General features: G+C 43.3%; 1 protein-coding gene across 6 annotated transcripts in view; it reads left to right on the plus strand.

Annotated features, from left to right (window-relative positions):
* Positions 1-16,757, plus strand: part of CFAP92 (cilia and flagella associated protein 92 (putative)) — an 83,419-nt gene that overhangs the window by 50,148 nt on the left and 16,514 nt on the right. For 4 of the 6 annotated variants that reach the window (XM_040463711.1, XM_040463710.1, XM_040463713.1 and 1 more), the window contains 3 exons: positions 679-1,580; positions 6,929-7,123; positions 9,057-9,354. In XM_040463711.1, the coding sequence (XP_040319645.1) occupies positions 679-1,580; positions 6,929-7,123; positions 9,057-9,354 (1,395 nt within the window). Of the gene's footprint in view, positions 1-678; positions 1,581-6,928; positions 7,124-9,056; positions 9,355-16,757 lie in introns of those variants that run through there. The other 2 variants (XM_040463714.1, XM_040463715.1) reach the window with 2 other exon arrangements.

The following is a 16,757-nucleotide window of genomic DNA, read 5'->3' on the forward strand; positions in this document are numbered from 1 at the left end:
ATTTAAAAGTAAATTTTCAGTTTCTGTGTAAAATAAGTAGTACACTTGGGGTATGAATTCAGATCATAAACTTGCATAAGGGATAACTTTTGATAATAAAATCTTAGCCCCAGGGTTAAAAGTTGCAAGATTCCCTGTTTTCTGTCCCTCCTTTCCATCTCATTCTCCATGCCCTCTTAAACCCCAAACCTCTGAGCCTTTCCTCACCTTGTATCTTTCTCCTTGAATACCTAGTGATATGCTGAAGATTAGCCCATGCCAGCCCTCCAGATGGATGTCTGGGAAATATGGATTACCTTTTCTAAAAACCACTTACCTCCGCCTTTTCTGCACCTAGCCCTGGGCTTGGAAGTAAAAATACAGGTGTGCAAAATGCACGTGGACTGTCTTCATGACACTCAGTTTGGGAGGAGGAAATAATGACTTAATACTTATTAAGCCCTTGTCTTGTGTCAGCCACCATCTTGATGCTTTCACATATGTCACCTAATCCCAGGGATTACCTGGCAGAGCAGGGTTTTCATCAGTATTTGTGGATGAGGAAATCCAGGCCACAGGGGCTGCAGGTGACAAATGCGACATTAGGATTTGAGCCCGTGTGGGATTCTTCCTTTAAAGAGGAGGCAGGGTGACTGCCACTGCATCCTGGTGATCTGTCGTCACCTCACTCTCTCCTAGAGGCTGTGCACCCCCGTGTACTGCAAGTACAAGTTCTTTAAGACTCCAGTTCACAAGACGGAGGGGAAGCCCCATGGAGTACACATCTACTTCCAGGACATCAATGTCATCTTTCTTGGGCCAATGCAGCCCAGTGACCTGAGGGAATACCTGGAGGGGCCCCCCATGGTTGTGGAGGTTCACGACAGGGACCGCAAGTTAGAAGAGTATTCCTGGAAGCCCACCCTATTTGGGGATGACCCCTTGGATTCACACAACCTCCAGGCCCTCATCTCTCCGGAAGAGACAGAGAACAACCCCTTTGAATCCCAAAACAAGATATGGGACCCTTATGGGGTTGCCAAGGTCAGTTTTGCCGACCTTCTCCTTGGCCATAAGTACTTGAACTTGGTTGTCCCCATCCACAGGTGTGAGCCCAAGCCTACACACCATGGCCGGGATGGCAAGAGCAAGAAGGTTGTGGGGTTTCGGGTCCCCACAGATGGCTTTCAGCACAGCTCAGTGCCCATGGGCAACTACCTTGAAGCCAACTCCCAGCTCAAGCTGCGGGTGGACATTGCAGTGCCACTGCGGGCCAGCGCCGAAGCCCCTGACCCTGAACTTACAGGCACCCTGTTTGGCCGCATCATTTTCGTGTTTGACTCCAGAAAGATCTCCCTCCTCTCCAGCCTGCTGCAGGACATCTCCATGATCAATGCCAAGGCCCTTGATCTGGATGCCTACTCTGCTGGGAACATCCAGCAGATTCTGTCTGCCTTTAAGATGCACATGAGGATCCAGGAAAGGCAGGACCTGGATGTGCTCACTGGCTTCCACCTGCTGGATGGGAAGATCCATCTTCTCATTCTGGAAGGTTTGGCTGACCAAGGTTTAAAGCGGCTGTGGGACAGCCATCAAAGCCGGTGAGTGCGTGGTTTTGTGTTTCATGTAAAAGTCATCATGTCTGGATGCTGAGTGAGTGGGGAAATCTTTTGAAGCCAGGATCAGGTTCAGTATGTTCATCTGTGAGAAGGATATGCTGATTCAGCTCCTCTTGGGGTTTATTGTAAAGCACTTTACAGGGCTCTGTACTTGGCCTTGATCACAGAAGCAGTTGCTTGCCTTTGGATGAAGAGAAGACTTTAGGGGCATCTAGAAGAGAGGGTGGTTGAGGAAAATGGGTCTGCCTTCACACTTCTGAGGGGCCTACTTGGCTAACAGGTTGAAGAATGTTCTATATGGCCGTAAGATGGACACTACAGGGAAATAGATTTCAACTCACCCCAAGGAAGGCCTTTCTGATTATTTTGGGGCTGGGAAAGCTGCCTCAGGTGCAGAGGGTTTCCCTTCCCTGATGGCCTCCAGGAGCACCTGGTGACTGCTCAGTGGGGATATTGGAGAGGCAATTCAAGTGTCTGATTCGGGGCTAGAGCAGGTGGCCCCTTATGGTCCTTCCATTCTTTAGTTTTGGTTTCCTGACAATTCTCTTTTCCTTTCATTATTTGCATGTATCCTACTTCGGGTTAAAAGGACCTCCCTGTTTTAGTCTGGGAACACCCTCTCTCTGTCTTTGGAGTTCAGATGCCCCAGGACCCAGATGATGACAATAGCAGATAGTCCTGAGGCTGAGTGCATCCACCCAGGAGGGAAGAGCGGCCCTGCGGGGACCTGTCTTGATGTGCTAGTGGGCCAAGAGGCACTGTGGATAAGCTGGCAATATGTCTAGTTACCTGCCCAAGAGAACTGAAAACATAAGTCCACGCAAAAACTTGTACAGAAATGTTCACAGCATCATTATTTATAACAGTCACAAAGTGGAAACAAGCCAAATGTGCTGCAACCAATGAACAAGATGTGATATATCCATACACATGAATAATGTTCAGCCATGAAAAAGGAATGAAGTACTGATCCACGTACTTCAACATGGATGAAGCTTGAAAACATACCAAGTAAAAGAAGCTGGGCATAAAAGGCCACATGTTGAATGATTCTGTTTATGCGAAATGTCTAGAATAGTCAAATCCACAGAGACAGAAGATTAGTGGTTCCCAAGGTCTCAGGGGAAGGATGAGGGAGAAGTGGGGAGTGACCGATAATGGGTACAGTTTCTTTTTGGGGTGATGAAAATTTTCTAGAATTAATGTTTGCGATCGCACATTGTTAATATACTCAAAACCATTGAATTGTTACAATTAAAAAGGGCAGACTTACAGTGTGCGGTGAAGAATCTGGCCTTGCCTAAAAGGTCTGGCCTTTGCCCTTCCTTGGCTTCTGGGAGGTGACATATGTCATACCGTATATAAGTGCCTTTGTTTAGGATGGGGCTGACTGCACTAGATCTTAGAATGGGACCAGCCTCACCTGATAATCATAGATACAGGTTGACCATGCCAGATAGACCAACACTGTGAGTTAGGATTGGGGCTTTGGTCTTGCAGTGTTGGTTGGTCTAGAGACTGAGATTGCCATGTGGGCAATCAAGCAGTAAATTGGTCATGTCCCTGTAATGGAGCCCAAATAAGACTCTACACACTAGGGCTTGGGGGAACTTCTCTCTGCATATTGTCCCATCAGTGTCATAAGGGTGATACATCCTGACTCCATGAGGAAAGAGCAATGGAATCTTGGTGTTTGGAACCATCCTGTACCCTGCCCTATGTCTCTTCCTCTGGCTGATTTTAATCTGTATCCTTTCCCTGTAATAAGCTGTGTGAGTATAACAGCTTTCAATAAGTTGAATAATCGGTGAGCCTGGGGGTGGTATTAGGAACCCCCTGAACTTCAGTTGGTATTAGAAATCAGGGCAGTTTCAGGGACTATGACCTCAAATTTTGTAGTTTGGCTAAGTCGGGGGGTATGGTATGATCTTGTATCTCAATGAACAGTTTTTTTCCCAGTAGGAGAAATGATATAAAGTATGTTCATGGACCCCAGTTAAATTAAACTACAAATAAAAAATTACTAACCAAGAAAAAATTTTACATGCTTGGAAATTAGCAAATACTTCCAAGTAACCCATGAGTCAAAAGAGAAATTGTAATATAATTTAGACATTGTTGAATTCAACACTAATGAAAAGAGTATAATATCTAAATTTGTGGGGTAATGTTAAAGTTTTCTTTAGAGGAAACTTTATAGACTTAAATACTTACATTAGAAAAGAAGAAAGTCTGAAAATGATTGATAGATGTTGCAGAGATTGAAATAAGCATTGTAAACTATGTCAGTAAACTTAAATATGTACAAGAAATTCCAAATATATAAAAATGTTTTCAGAGGAGATAGTTTAGAGGTTTCTGGATATAAAAGTTAATGTAAAAATCTATTGAATGTCTGAATACTATCTACATACAAAAATCATTTTTAAAAAAGTTAATACTTTTAAGTATCATAAAAATATGAAATTTGCATGAATAAATTCAACATAAAGGAGTGGAAGACCTCTATCACGAATACTATGGAACTTTTAGAAACATTAAAGAAAACCTAAATAAGCGAAGAGACATACCATGTTCATGGATTTGAACACGTAATAATGTAGAGGTGTCAGTTATCCCCAAATTGGATATATAGATTCAATGCAATATCAATTTAAAAATGCCACTTTTTCAAAAGTATGGAACTTGAAAATCTGATTTATGAATTTACATCAGCCTGCAAAAAATACATTCTTGAATAAGAACAAGATGGGAGAACTTGCTCTACTAGATATCGGGACTCATGATAAAACCACAGTGATTAAGATCACGTATTGGTTCAGGGATAGACAAGCAGATGTATGGGATGTAATAGAAAATCCAAAAAGAGACCTACATGTAAGTGGTAACTTGACATATGACATATGCAGATTGAAAAATCAGTGGGAATGAATTTTAAATGCATTAAAAGTGTGAATTTACATAACGCAATATCACTTTACACCCACTAGTCTGGCTAGAATAAAAACGTCAGATTATAGCAAGTGTTGACAAGGATGTTGGAGAAATCAGAATTGTTATTCACTGCTGGTAAGAATTAGGTGAATTAGATGGTGTAGTCACTTTGGAAAATAGTCTGGCAGTTCCTCAAAAGAGTTACTATTTGACCTAGCAGCCCCACTCCGAGGTAAATGCTCAAGGTAAATGAGACTATATATCCACGCTAAACAGTATATAACTTTATAACAAGATTATAATAGCCATTAGGGGGGCACCTGGGTGGCTTAGTTGGTTAAGCATCTGACTCTTGCTCAGATCATAATCTCATGGTTCATGAGTAAAAACGATTGAAGTATACACATTAAACGAATGAATTGTATGGAGTGTGAATTAAATCTCAGTCGAAAAATACCTCTGGGGGGCGCCTGGGTGGCTCAGTTGGGTTAAGTGACCAACGCTTGGTTTCAGCTCAGGCCATGAACTCACAGTTTGTGAGTTCAAACCCCGTGTTGGGCTTTGCGCAGACAGTGTAGAGCCTGCTTGGGATTCTCTCTGCCCTTCCTCTGCTCATGTTCTCTCTCTTTCTCAAAATAAATAAACGTTATAAATAAAAAAGAAAAGTACCTCTAGAGGGCAAAAAAAAAAAAAAAAAAACCAAAAAACTGAGGAAAGGAGAAAATTTTTTCAAAAAATGGTGTTGGGATAATTGTTTATCCAGAAGAAAAAAGGAAAATAATTTCCTACATCGAACCATTCACACACATCAATTCCAGCTGGATTAAAAATCTGTGTACATTTTCAACTTTCTAAAAAATTTTTTAATGGTTATTTTTGAGAGAGAGAGAGTGCAACGAGTAGGGGAGGGGCAGAGAGAGAGGGAGACACAGAATCCGAAGCAGGCTCCAGGCTCCGAGCCGTCAGTACCGAGCTTGACGTGGAGCTCAAACTCACAAACCGTGAGATCGTGACCTGAGCCAAAGTCGGACGCTCAACCGACTGAGCCACCCAGGTGCCCCTCAACTTTTTATTTTGAGATCCTTATAGATTCACAGGAAGTTTAAAGAATGTCACAGAGATCTCACAGACCCTTTCCCCACAGTGGTTACATCTTACCTAAGTACAGTACAATATCTAAACCAGGACGCTGACACCAATACATTGTGTGTGTTGTCTGTGCCAGTTGGTCAAATACAAATTTGTATGACCACTATGCTAATGAAGTCCCACCCTCTTTCTCCGTCCTGTTTTCCATCTCCTTAATTTTTTCATCTGTGTATAATCTTGCATATTAATGGAATCATACAGTATATGACCTTAGGAGATTGGGTTTTCTCCACTCAGTATAGATTGTGACAGGTCCATGCGAGCTTTTGTGTATGTCAATAGCTCATTCCTCTTTGTTGCTGATTAGTATTTCATGAAATGGATGTACCACAGTTGAACCATCCATTTATTGAGAGACCTTTTGGTTATTCCCAGTTTTTGACTTTTACATATGAAGCTGCCGTGAACAATGACGTACAGGTTTTTACATGGACATAAGTCTTCTTTTCTTTTTTTTTTTTAATTTTTTAACGCTTATTTATTTTTGAGACAGAGAGAGACAGAGCATGAACGGGGGAGGGTCAGAGAGAGAGGGAGACACAGAATCTGAAACAGGCTCCAGACTCTGAGCTGTCAGCACAGAGCCTGACGTGGGGCTCGAACTCACAGACCGCGAGATCATGACCTGAGCCGAAGTCGGCCGCTTAACCAACTGAGCCACCCAGGCGCCCCAAGTCTTCTTTTCTTTTTAATTGAATTATAATTGACTTACAATATTATATTAGTTCCAGGTGTACAGGACAGTGATTTGATGTTTGTATGCACTGCAAAATGATCACCATGGTAGATCGGATTACCATCCGTAACCGTAACCGTACAAAGTTATTAAATATTATAGACTCTATTCCCTGTGCTGCACATTACATCCCTGTGACTTATTTATTTTATAACTAGAAGTTTGTACCTCTTAATGTTTATTTATTTTTGAGAGAGAGAGAGACAGAGCATGAGCAGAGAAGGGACAGAGAAGAGAGAGGGAGGTATAGAATCTGAAGTAGGATCGTCAGCACAGAGCCTGACACGGGGCTCGAACTCACGAGCTGTGAGACCATGACCTGAGCCAAAGGTGGATGCTCAACTGACTGAGCCACCCAGGTGCCCCTCTGCTTGTGTGTTTTTAAACAAGCAAAAAGAGAAAGAAAGGGAAAAGAAAAGGAAAAGGCTTTTGCCAAAGGGCAAAACCGCGGAGCATTCTGGGGGCTTGCAGAGCGGTGCTGGTAAAACCCCGCCCTGCGGGCTCCTTGCAGAAACACCAAAGCAGAACACGGGAAATGCAAGGTGCTCTACAACTCCGCGCTACTGTTTCGCCACCGCCTGTACGCAGACCTGGAGACCGTCCTGTACCAAGTGCACCTCTTCAAGCCGCTGTCGCAGCTCATGAAGCACTCGGTGCTCTACGTCCGCAACACCGTTCCAGAGAAGACCTTCCAGGCCCTGACCAGGTGTGCCAGGCTGCCACGGAGATGAAGGTCCCCTCCCTAGGGGCGGGCGCCGGGGCCTCGTGGGGGGGCCCCTCCAGGGGCAGTTGTTGATACTCTTCATGCCCAAAGGAGTCGAATCAGGAGTGGAGCACAGTTCCGAGGGACCCGAGCTTCTGTCATGCCCCCTCCCCCCCCCCCCGCCCCCACCGAGTGGGTTTTGGAATCGCACTGGGGAAGGGAGGGTGGTTGACTTGAACAGGGGTCACAGGATGCTCTCTGCTGCTCTTGGGGAATAATAGCCTAGAACAGCGTGAGCAGTGAGGGGGGGGGGGGGGTAAAACCCCTTTTCCCAGTGAGTGATGAGGACCAGAACCAGATCCACCAGGCCTGCAGCAGTTGTCTCTACCAACTGGATGTTTGCTTTTGTTGGCTTCTTCCCCAGCGGCCTGTCCAGAAAGCCACCGTCAGAAAGGCATCCTCCAAAGATCTAGATCTTAAACAGGGCATGCCTTAATCTGTGCTCAACCCTGGGAAGCTGTGTGCTCCTCCAGCTGGGTTGAGCACGGCTCGTGCTCCAGGAGGACCTCCTCCCTTCACGTAGGGAACAGTCACCGCCCGGTAGCAGTGGGGCCGAACGAGGCACACCCAGTTTGGAAGCAGAGACGGAGAAAGCATAGTTCGGTGGGGCTCCTGGGACCCTGGCCAGCCTGTGCTGGGCTTCGTGGGGGCAGCGAAGGACCGTGGCTGGTTCTTTCGGGAGGTCAGGAAAGGCTGACGTTGAACGTCAGTGAGCGGGCATTCATCAGGTGGACAAGTCCTCTCACTGCCGTCTGGGGCAGGGGTACCGGCTGTCTCTTTACACCTTTAAAAGCAGCAACAGCCGTGGCCGAGACGTGGCGCCCAGCTGATTGAACGTATTAATGAAGGAGAGGGCAGAGGCAAGAGAGAGAGGAAGGGAGAGAGCCCGGACGCGGAGAAAGAGGACTTAGTCCTATTATTTCCCACTTCTCCACGCGCGGGTCTGCCTGAGGGGCTAGGCAGGGTAGCCCTGAAACAGTAGGCCGAAGCTGCAACTCAGGAAGGGTCGTGTGTGCAGTGGGCCTCAGGCTCATGGTGGGGAGATGCTGGGACATGGGGGTGTCCAGAGCCTTGGCAGTCAGTCAGAGGAGGCTGGACCCTGCCCTGTTGGAGACAGGAAGTAGCTGGGGTGGGGAGGTGTTAGGGAAAGGGAAGAAAACCGCTATTTATGAAGTGCTGGCTGCATCCTGGGCAGCTGCCCTCATCGTGGCTTTATTCCCATCTGCAAGGTCCCATGGTGGCCAGAGAGCTTAGCGGGTGAGAGGCAGAGCCTGCCATCCTCAGGCATGCCCCCTCGCAGTGGACCTTGGGAGTGTCAGAGACAGTGAGCAGCAAGTAACAGCTGCTATGTGTATGTTGTAGAACATCAGCGTCAGCCAAGTGCCCAAGGTGCACCGGCCCCCCCGGGAGAGGGCAGTGAGGAGGAGTCTCAGGGCAGGGGACGTGGGGGGAGGCATGGGGGGTGGCCGCTCAGTCCTGAGCTTTGTGGAGACACGAGGCTGTGTGTGTACTGCCTTCCTCCTGCGGCAGGAGCTCTGAGATCCACACCCCTGACCAGCTAGCTGGTTGGGGCTATACCCTGATGGGGCGCAGGTTGGTGACAGGTGTGGAATAAGGCCACGGTAGCAGAAAATAATCAGAGTGGACTGTGGAAAGCCCTTAACTTCTGGGGGCTGGGAGGAGAGCAGAAAGGGGGCATTGGTTTTGTGGGCTTGTCCGAGTGGAGTCTAAACTCTGCGTGTATGAGGTCTGTGATCTGGGACCAGCTGGCCAACCTCTGAGCTCCCTTTGGTGTTGTGAAATGGGGCTGCTTTCGCCCATCTTGAAAGGTTAGACGAGGCTGTGTTGCGGGGGGGGGGTGCCCTCTGTGTTTCAGGATCTACTGCATCTGCTATCACAGCAGCAAACTCAGGGAGGTGATCACAGGAGACCTGCTGCCATCCTCCGCCATGGTCAAAGACTTGAGCCGAGAGCTGGGGCTGCCCATTTCGCAAGAAGGCCTCACAGATGGAAAGCCGCTGGTCTTGCCAACTCCTCCCACCCCCAATCTCGAGGACTTCCGAGGTCAGAAATCCGACCTCGCTTATGAGATCCAAGCCCACCAGGAGAAGTATCTGCAGTGGCGGAACACCATGGCACTAAAGAACAGAGGCCAGGAGCACAGCCTGATCCAGGTGGGCACTCTCTCCTCCCCGGGACAGGGGTCCCAGGCCTTCGCCCCACCTGGGCTGTCCAGTCACCACGGGGGATATAGGGCAGATGACCAGTTCCTGTGCCTGCTCTCCTGGGATCCCGGGCAGGTTGCGTAAGAGGTGCCGGGTTGGGGGCTGAACCAGGTCAGAAGCGTTCACTCCCAGCCGTCAGGTGCCCATCATTCCTGAAAGTGAAAAGGAACGCTCTTAGGTGTTGTCACCTTTACCTTGGCCCCGGAGTTCACCTTGAAGGCTGGGTGCTAAGGAAAATCTCCCTCCCTCCACAGCCACCAAGAAGGCTTAAAACACTGACATCCAAGGTATGACTTGAACTTGTCCGCGAACGGTCTGTGTGAAGCACCTCCCTCCCCCCAATTTCCAGGGAGACAAAAGTTCAGAAAGAAGTTTGTGAGCTTTGCAAGTGGATATTGTTTATGAAAACCAGCAAAGAGGTTGTCTTCCCATTTGTGTGGAGGTTTTTGGTTTTTTCAAAAGAACCAGTTCTTGGATTCATCAATCTGCTTTTTCTCTGGTCTGTTTTCTAATTAACGTCAGCTTTTATCTTTTATCATCTTTTAAAACTTTTTCTCTTCTTTCTAGCTTCTTTAAATTTTATTATTGAAGTATAATTGGCATATCGTTAGTAAGTGTAGTCACCATCTGTCACCAAAAAACATTATTACAGTATTATTGACCATGTTCCCCATGTTGTAATTTGAATCTCTGTGGCTTATTTATTTTATAATTGGTCATTTGTACCTCTTAATCCCTTTTATCTATTTCACCCATCCCTCCACTCAACATCCCCTCTGGAAACTACCAGTTTGTTTTCTGTTTTTAAGAGTCTATTTGTTTTTTGTTTGTTTGTTCATTTGCTTTATTTTTAGACTCTACATATAAGTGAAATCATATGGTATTCATCTTTCTCTGACTTCTTGTACTTAGCATTATATTCTCTAACCCCATCCGTGTTATTGCAAATGGCAAGATCTCATTCTTTTTTTATGGCTGCCATTGTACATATATATCACATCTCCTTATCCATTAATCAGTTGATGGACACTTGGGCTGTTTCCCCATCTTGGCTATTGTAAATACTGCTGCAGTCAACATAGATGTGCATGTATCTTTTCAAATTAGTGTTTTCATTTTCTTTGAGTAAATACCCAGTAGTGGAATTACTGGATCATATGGTAGTTGTATTTTTAATTTTCCACTGTTTTCCACAGTGGCTGCACCTTTCTAGCTTCTTGAGTTGACTATTTCATTCATTTTTATTCTTCCTTATTTAATAAGAAAGGCTACACATTTTCCTCTGTACACATCCTTGGCCACATTCTGTAAAGTGTTACATTTATTATATGTTGCGATTGTTATTTGCTTGAAATGTCTTAGAAATTTCAGAATAAAACAAGACCTAGATACAGTCCTAGAAAAAAGTCAAACCACTGAGACTATGAGCAGTCTTCCCTGACCCCCTTATTCTACCTTCTTAATGCACTTACACAGGTACACACTTGCGCACACATGCATTCAAGTACACAAATGTATCACATTCATTTATGGGTTAACACTGTTTTGTTAATGCCATTTAACAAAGATGAAGATTTTATAAAAATATGCCTGTATAGAATTTTGTAATATGTTTGTACAATTAATATCTTCCTATCCTCTGTATTTTATTGAAACCACTTGGAAATATTGTTTCTATTATCTCAGTTATTGCTAATTTCAAATGGCCTTAAGTAGCTTATCCATGCTATAATCAATCATTGAAACCCAGCCATAACTTAATTTTTCTATTTTTAATCTAAGATATAATTTACATACCATAAAATTTAATCATTGTAAGTGTATATAAATCAGTAAATTTTAAGCAAATTTGTGGAGTTGTGTACAACACAATCCAGTTTTAGAACATTTCCATCCCCATAAAATTTTTCCCTATTGCTGTTTGAAGTCAATCCCTGTTACCACCTCCAGCCCCAGGTAACCACTGATCTACTTTTTGTCTCTACAGATTTGCCTTTTCTAGACATTTCATGTAAATGGAATCAGACAACACGTGACCTTTTGTGTCTGGCTTCTTTCACTGAGTATAATCTGAGGTTCATCCATGTCGCAGAATGTATCAATAGTTCCTTTTTAAAATTGATGAATAGTATTCCATTGATTGGATGTATCACATTGAAAGTTTTGTTTAATGTGTATTTATTTATTTTGAGAGAGAGACAGCGAGCAGGGAGGGGCAGAGAGAGACACAGAATCCCAAGCAGGCTCTGTGCTGTCAGCGTGAAGTCTGATGCGGGGCTTGAACTCACGAACTGTGAGATCATGACCTGACCCCAAATCAAGAGTCAGATGCTTAACCAACTGAGCCACCCAGGCACCCATGGGTGTATCACATGTTTACTTATTCCCCACTTGGTGAAATTTGTATTGTTTCTAGTTTGGGACTCTTATGAATATCGCTGGTTTGAACATTTGCATACAGATCATTATGTGAAAATGTATTTTCATTTCTCTCAAGTAGAAACCTAGATAGAGAATTGCTGGGTCATGTGGTAAATTTAACATTTTAAGACATTTTCAAGCAGTTTGACAATGAAGTTGTACCATTTTACACCACAAAAAGCACTCCAAGAGTTGGTTTCTCCACATCCTCGCAAGCACTTGTTACTGTCAGTCTTTTTTCATTTATTTATTTATTTATTTATTTATTTATTTATTTATTTTTGAGAGAGAGCGAGGGCATGAGCTGGAGAGGGGCAGAGAGAGAGAGAGAGAAAGAGAGAGAGAGAATGCAAAGCAGGCTCCACACTACTAGTGTGGAGCCTGATGCCAGGTCAAATTGAATCCATGAACCGTGCGATCATGACCTGAGCTGAAATCAAGAGTCAGACACTTAACCAACTGAGTCACCCAGATACCCATTGGATATCTCTTAATGTACTTATTAATGATTTATATATCTCTGGTAACTATTCGTATATTTTACATGTTTTAAAATCAGGTTGTTTTCTTGTTGAATTGTAAGAGATCTTTATTTTGGATATAGTTGCTTAATCAGAACTATGATTTGCAAATATTTTCTCTGTATATGTGGCTTGTCTCTTTCTTAATTGTGGTAGGAAAAACTCTTGACGTGTAAAGGCTTTTAATGTTGATGAATTCCAGTTTATCAGTGTCTTTGTCTTATTGATCATGCTTTTGGTGACATAGCTCAGGGCTCTGCTTAACCCAAGCTCACAAAGATTTTCTCCTGTGCTGCCTTCTAGAGGATTTGGAGTTTTGGCTTACTTTTAGACTTTAAAGCATCTTTACCAATTTTTTGTGTGCATGCATAATGGAAGGTAAGGGTCTAAATTCATCTTTTTTGCATGTGGATATCCAATCGTTCTAGCACCGCTTTTCAAAAAGATGAACTATCCCCGCACCGTCCCTAAGAATCCATTGATGAGAAATGCAAAGGTTTATTTCTAGGCTCTGTTATACTCCATTGACTTAGATGCCTGTCCTTACACGAGCCCCACATTATCTTGATTACTATAGCTTTACAGGCAGTTTTGAAAATGGGTTGTATAAAGTCTTTTAACTTCTTTTTCAAAATTGTTAGACTATTTTGGGTCCCTTGCATTTCTATATAATTTTAGGATCACCTTGCCTATTTATTAAAAAAAAAACAACTTGTGGGGATTTTCCTGAGGCTTATATTGAATATGTAGATCAGTTTCGGGGAGAATTGCCATATTGACAGTTTTGAGGCTTGTAATTCATGAACATGGAACGTCTAGACTTCTTTTGGGTCTTCTGTAATATCCTTCAGTAAGCTCTGTAGCTGTCACACACAGGCCTTACACCTGATGAAATCTTTGCTGTTATGAGCTGAATTATTTAATTTTTGAATTGTTGCAATAACAGAAATACAGTTGGCTTCTGTATATTGATTTCGTATCCTGAAATCTTTGGAAACTGGATCATGTCATCCCTGGATAAAGATCTCTTTACTTCTTCCTTCCCAAGCTGGATACCCTTCCTTCCTGCATTAGTCTATGCAGATTGTCATATAGAACACAACGGTCGGGTGGCTTAAATGTCAGAAAGTGCTTTTCTCACAGTCCTGGGGGGTGGGAAGTCAGGATCAATATGCTGGTAGAGTAGATCTCATTCTGAGGCCTCTTCTCTTGGCTTATAGGTGGCTGCATCTCACTGTGTGCTCTTTTCTTTTTTTATTTAATGTTTATTTACTTTTGAGAGAGAGAGAGACAGAGTATGAGCAGGGGAGGGGCAGAGAGAGAGAGGGAGACACAGAATCCAAAGCAGGCTTCAGGCTCCGAGCTGTCAGCACAGAGCCTGACGCAGGGCTTGAACTCAGGAACCGTGAGATCACAACCTGAGCTGAATTCGGACACTCAACTGACTGAGCCACCCAGGCGCCCCTCTCTGTGGCTCTTCTTTGGCATGGGGAGAAAGACAGTGGGCTCCCTGGTTCCTCCTCTCATAAGGACATTAATCCTGTCAGATCAGAGTCACCCCACTCTTACTTATCTAACCGTAATTACTTCCTTACCCAAATACAGCCACATTGGGGATTAGGGATTCAATGCATGAATGGGGTGTTGGGGGGGCATTCATTCTATAATCCTCCCTTCGCTTCCCTTTGTACTGCCTACAACCTGTAGTATAAAGGTCAGTGTCAAATAGGAGCGGTAAGAGCAGACATGCTTGTTTTCTTCCTGATCTTGGGGAAAGCAATCTTTGACCATGGAGTTGGATATTAACTACAGGTTTGGGATACGCTTTATGAGGTTGAGGAAGTTTCCTTGTAGTCTTAGTGTGTTGAGAGTTTTCATCATGAATAAATGTTGGATTCTGTCAAATGCCTTCTTCCCCCTGCACATATTGTGGTTCTTGTCTTTTATTCATATGGTGTATGACGTTACTTGATGTTTGGACGTTAAAACATCCTTTCATTCCTGGAATACATCCCACTTGATCATGGTGCATGGCTTTTTATCTATGTGTTTCTGAATTTAGTTTGCTAATATTTTGTATTTTTCTTGTGATAGCTTTGTCTCACCTTGGTACCCATGGAATACTGGCCCTGTAAAATGAGTTGGTGTTTCCTCCCCTTCTATATTCTGGAAACAAGTGAACTGTTGGTATTCATTCTCTCATTGTTTGGTAGAATGAACCAGTGACTCCGTCTAAGCCTGAGCTTTCCTTGGTGGGTAAAAGGCTGATTTGATCTCTTTATTTGTTATAAGTCTATTCAGATATCTCTTTCTTAAGACAGGTTTGATAACTTGTGTCTTTCCAGGAATTTATCCATTAGATGTAAGCCCTCCAGTTTGCTCTCATATACTTGTTCATAGTACTCTCCTATAATCCTTTTAATTTCTGTAAAGTCAGTAGAATGTCTCCTCTATCACTCCTGATTTTACTAATTTGTACATTTTTCTTTCTTGGTCATTCTAGCTAAAGATTTGCCAATGTTGGTGGTCTTTTTGAAGAACCATTTTTGAAAAAACAGGAACAGTAGGAAGAGCATTTTTTTTTTTTTATGTTTATTTTTGAGAGAGCGTGAGCAGGGGAGGAGCAGAGAGAGAGAAGGAGACACAGAATCCAAGCAGGCTCCAGGTTCTGGGCCATCAGCACAGAGCCTGACACAGGGTTTGAACTCACGAACTGTGAGATCATGACCTGAGCCGAAGTCAGATGCTTAACCAACTGAGCTACCCAGGCGCCCCTGAAAAAACATTTTTGGAATTTGTTAATTTTTTCTATTTTTCTATTTCATGTTTTTCTACTCTAAACTGTATTATGATTTCTTCCTTCTGCTTATTTGGATTCATTTTGTGATTCTAGTTTCTTTTTTTTTTTTTTTTAATTTTTTAATGTTTATTTTTGAAAGAGAGAAAGAGCACGAGAGGGGGAAGGGCAGAGAGAGAAGGAGACAGAGGATCCAAAGCAGGCTCCAGGCTCCAAGCTGTTAGCACAGAACCCGATGTGGGGCTTGAACCCACAAACTGTGAGATCATGACCTGAGCTGACGTTGGACAGTTAACCGACTGAGCCACCCAGGCGCCCCTGTGACTCTAGTTTCTTGAGAGCTTGTTTGGAGGTTCTAGCAGGGGAGCGCAGCTACTCGTATACCCTTGACCGAAGAATGGTCCTCCTCTATCGGGGAAGGTCGTCCTCTTCGACCGAGCACGCAGCTTCGGGAGGGACGCACATGGAGCGGTGAGGGAGGAAAGGGACACCCGCCTAGCCAGCCAGATCAGCCGAATCAACCCTGGCGATCAATGGGGTGACAGATGTCGCAGCCAGATCGCCCTCACATCCCTTACTCTAGTTTCTTAAGGAGTAAAGTCAGGTTTTTGATTTGGATCTTTTTTTATGCATGTGTTTCCAGCTACAAATTTGCCCCTAAACTCTACATTAGATGCATCCCATAAACTTAGTATGTGGTATTTTCATTTCATTCACCAAAAAAGATTTTGTAATTTCCATTGTGGCTTTTAGAAATTTTGAATTTAATTCTGTTGTGACTAGGGAATTACTTTGTATGATTTCTATTGAATGAAATTTATTACAATTTGTTTTATGGCCTAGATACATCCTCAGGCTTGAAAGGAATATATACTTTTCTGACATTGGGAGGAATGTTGTATAAATGGCAGGATGATAAGCTGGCAATAGTGTTGTTCAGGTCTTCTGTGTCATTGATTTTCCTTTCTCATGTTCAATGATTGGATTGAGGTATTGAAGTCTCTATTGATGGTCGAATTGTCTATTTCTCCTGTCAATTCTGTTTAATTTTTCTTACTGTCTTTTGGGGCTCTATTGTTAGGCATGTTTGTGTTTATAATTATATCTTCTTGATGAACTGACACTTTAATCATTATGAAATATCTCTTCTGTTTCTAATAACATGTCTTGTCTAAAACACCATTTTGTCTTATATTAATGTACTCACACCAGCTCTTTTTTGGTTTGCGTACTATATATTTTTCCACCCCTTTGACTTTGAAACTGTGCCTTTACATCTAATATGTGTATTCTGTAGACAGCAGATATCTGCATCCTTTTTTTAAAGTCCAGTCTGACAATCTTTGCTGTTTGTCCATTTATGAGTAATATAATTTTTGATATGGTTCGATTTATGTCTTGTTTTTTACATATTTAATATTAATTTCGATTCTCTGTTGTTCCTTTACTGCCTCCTTTTGTGTTGAACAGATATAAAGTTGTACCACTTTAATTCCTTCATGGATTTTTTTCTTAAAAAAATGATTTCCTAGTGGTTTCTCTAGGATTCATCTATAATATGCATCTTAAGCACAATCTACTTCAGATTATCACTAGCTTTATTTGGGTAAATG

Source organism: Herpailurus yagouaroundi, unplaced genomic scaffold, assembly GCF_014898765.1.
Source record: "Herpailurus yagouaroundi ecotype Mexico unplaced genomic scaffold, PumYag 419, whole genome shotgun sequence".
Lineage (NCBI taxonomy): Eukaryota > Metazoa > Chordata > Mammalia > Carnivora > Felidae > Herpailurus > Herpailurus yagouaroundi.